General features: G+C 44.1%; 1 protein-coding gene across 1 annotated transcript in view; it reads right to left on the bottom strand.

Moving 5' to 3' along the window:
- CCDC25 (coiled-coil domain containing 25) overlaps positions 1-1753 on the bottom strand; it is a gene marked incomplete at both ends in the record, with an annotated part of 6180 nt that extends 4427 nt beyond the window's left edge. Inside the window, one exon of the mRNA XM_057388971.1 lies at positions 1589-1753. Coding sequence (XP_057244954.1) covers positions 1589-1753 — 165 coding nt within the window. The remainder of the gene's footprint in view (positions 1-1588) is intronic.
- Positions 1754-2319: the final 566 nt, after the last annotated feature.

Here is a 2319-nt window from a genome sequence, read left to right as displayed (position 1 = left end):
GGGAAAAAAGCAGGAAAAAAGTGGGAAGAAAGGGGGAAAAGGGGAAAAAGGAGGGAAAAGGAGGGAAAATCGGGGAACAAAAGCAGGAAAAAAGCAAAATGGGAAAAAAAGCGGAGGAAAATGGGAAAAAAGCAGGAAAAAAGTGCGAAAGAAGAGAGAAAAAAGAGGGAAAAATGAGAGAGAAAATGGGGAAGAAAAGCAAGGGGAAAATGGGGAAAAAGCAGGGGAAAAGCAAAGAAAAAAGCAGGAAAAAGTGGAAAAAAGGGAAAAAGCAGGGAAAAAAGTGGGGAAAAAATGGGAAAAAAGTGGGGAGAAATGGGAAAAAGGCAAGGAGAAATGGGGAAAAGTTGGAAAAATGGGCGGAAAGTGGGGGAAAATGGAAAAAAGCATGAAAAATTGGGAGAAAAGCAGGGGAAAATGGGGGAAGTGGGGAAAAGCGGGAAAAAATGGGGAAAAATAGGAAAAAATGGGGAAAAATAGAAAAAAGTGGGAACATGGGGAAAAATGGGAAAAAGTGGGGGGAAATGGAAAAAAAATGGGAAAAAAGTGGGGAGAAAATGGGAGAAAAATGGGAGAAAAATGGGAGAAAAATGGGAGAAAAATGGGAGAAAGCAGGAAAAAGGGGAAAAAAATGGGAAAAATGAGAAAAAATGGAAAAAAGTGGGAAAATGGGGAAAAATGGGAGAAAAAGTGGGGGAAAGTGGGAGAAAATGGGAGAAAAAATGGAAAAAAGCATGGGAAAATGGAGAAAAAGTGGGAAAAAATAGGAAAAAAGCAAGAAAAAAACAGGAAAAAATCAGGAAAAAATGTAGGAAAATGGAGGAAAAACGGGAAAAAAAACAGGGAAAAAAGAGAAAAAAATGGGAAAAAAAGCAGGAAAAAAAAGGGAAAACAAGGAAAAAATGGGAGATTTCCCAGCAATTTCCCAGGGATTTCCCAGAGATTTCCCAGGAATTTTCCAAAGATTTCCTGGGATTTGGGGATAGAACACGGCCCTTCCCAGGGATTTCCTGGGGATTTTTTGGGAATTTCCCAGGGATTTCCTGAAGATTTCCTGGGAATTTCTCAGGGATTTCCCAGGGATTTCCTGGAGATTTCCCGCGAGATTTCCAAGGGATTCCCATGGATTTCCCAGAAATTTCCCAGGATTCAGGGATGGAACACGGCCCTTCCCAGGGATTTCCTGGAGATTTCCCGGGGATTTCCCAGGAATTTCCAAAGGATTTCCCATGGATTTCCTGGACATTTCCCGGGAATTTCTCAGGGATTTCCCAGAGATTTCCCAAATTTCCCAGCAATTTCCCAGGGATTTCCCAAAGATTTCCTATGGATTTCCCAGGGATTTCCAGGGATTCAGGAGTGGAACACAGCCCTTTCCCAGGGATTTCATGCGGATTTTCCGGGAATTTCCCAGGAATTTCCCATGGATTCCCCATGGATTTCCCGGAGATTTCCCAGGGATTCCCTGAAGATTTCCTGGGAATTTCTCAGAGATTTCCCAGAGATTCCCCGGGAATTTCCAGGGATTTCCTGAGGATTTCCCAGGAATTTCCTTGGGATTTCCCGGGATTCAGGGGTGGAACACGGCCCTTTCCTGAGGATTTCTGGGGATTTTCCAGGAATTTCCTGGGAATTTTCCGCGGAATTCCCAGGATTCCGGGATACCTTGGATGCTGTTGGCCTTGACCAGGTGGGCGCAGTCGATCAGAACTTCCTTGGGAATGTCGTCCATGGTCTGACCCTGCGGAGAGAATTCCAGGGATTATGGGATGGAATTCCAGGGATTTTGGGATGGAATTCCAGGGGATTATGGGATGGAATTCCATGGGATTTGATGGAATTCCCGTGAGATTTTGGGATGGAATTCCCATGGAATGAATTCCTGTGGGATTCTGGATGGAATTCCATGGATTCGGGGATGGAATTCCTGTAGGATTATGGGATGGAATTCCCAGGGGATTCTGGGATGGAATTCCATGGGATTTGATGGAATTCCTTTGGGATTTTGGGATGGAATTCCATGGGATTCTGGAGAAATTCCCAAGGGATTCTGGGATGGAATTCCAGAGGATTTGGGATGGAATTCCATGGGATTATGGAGAAATTCCCAAGGGATTCTGGGATGGAATTCCCATGGGATTTGGGATGGAATTCCATAGGATTTGATGGAATTCCTGTGGGATTCCAGGATGGAATTCCCATGGAATGAATTTCTGTGGGATTTTGGGATGGAATTCCTGTGGGATTCTTCTAGGATGGAATTCCATGGGATCATGGGATGGAATTCCAGGGATTATGGGATGGAATTCCTGTAGGATT

Source organism: Malurus melanocephalus, unplaced genomic scaffold (genome assembly GCF_030028575.1).
Source record: "Malurus melanocephalus ecotype Western Australia unplaced genomic scaffold, MMel_1.1 scaffold_3046, whole genome shotgun sequence".
NCBI lineage: Eukaryota > Metazoa > Chordata > Aves > Passeriformes > Maluridae > Malurus > Malurus melanocephalus.
The sequence above is the reverse complement of the archived record's forward strand: the minus strand, read 5'-3'. Positions and strand labels throughout refer to the sequence as shown.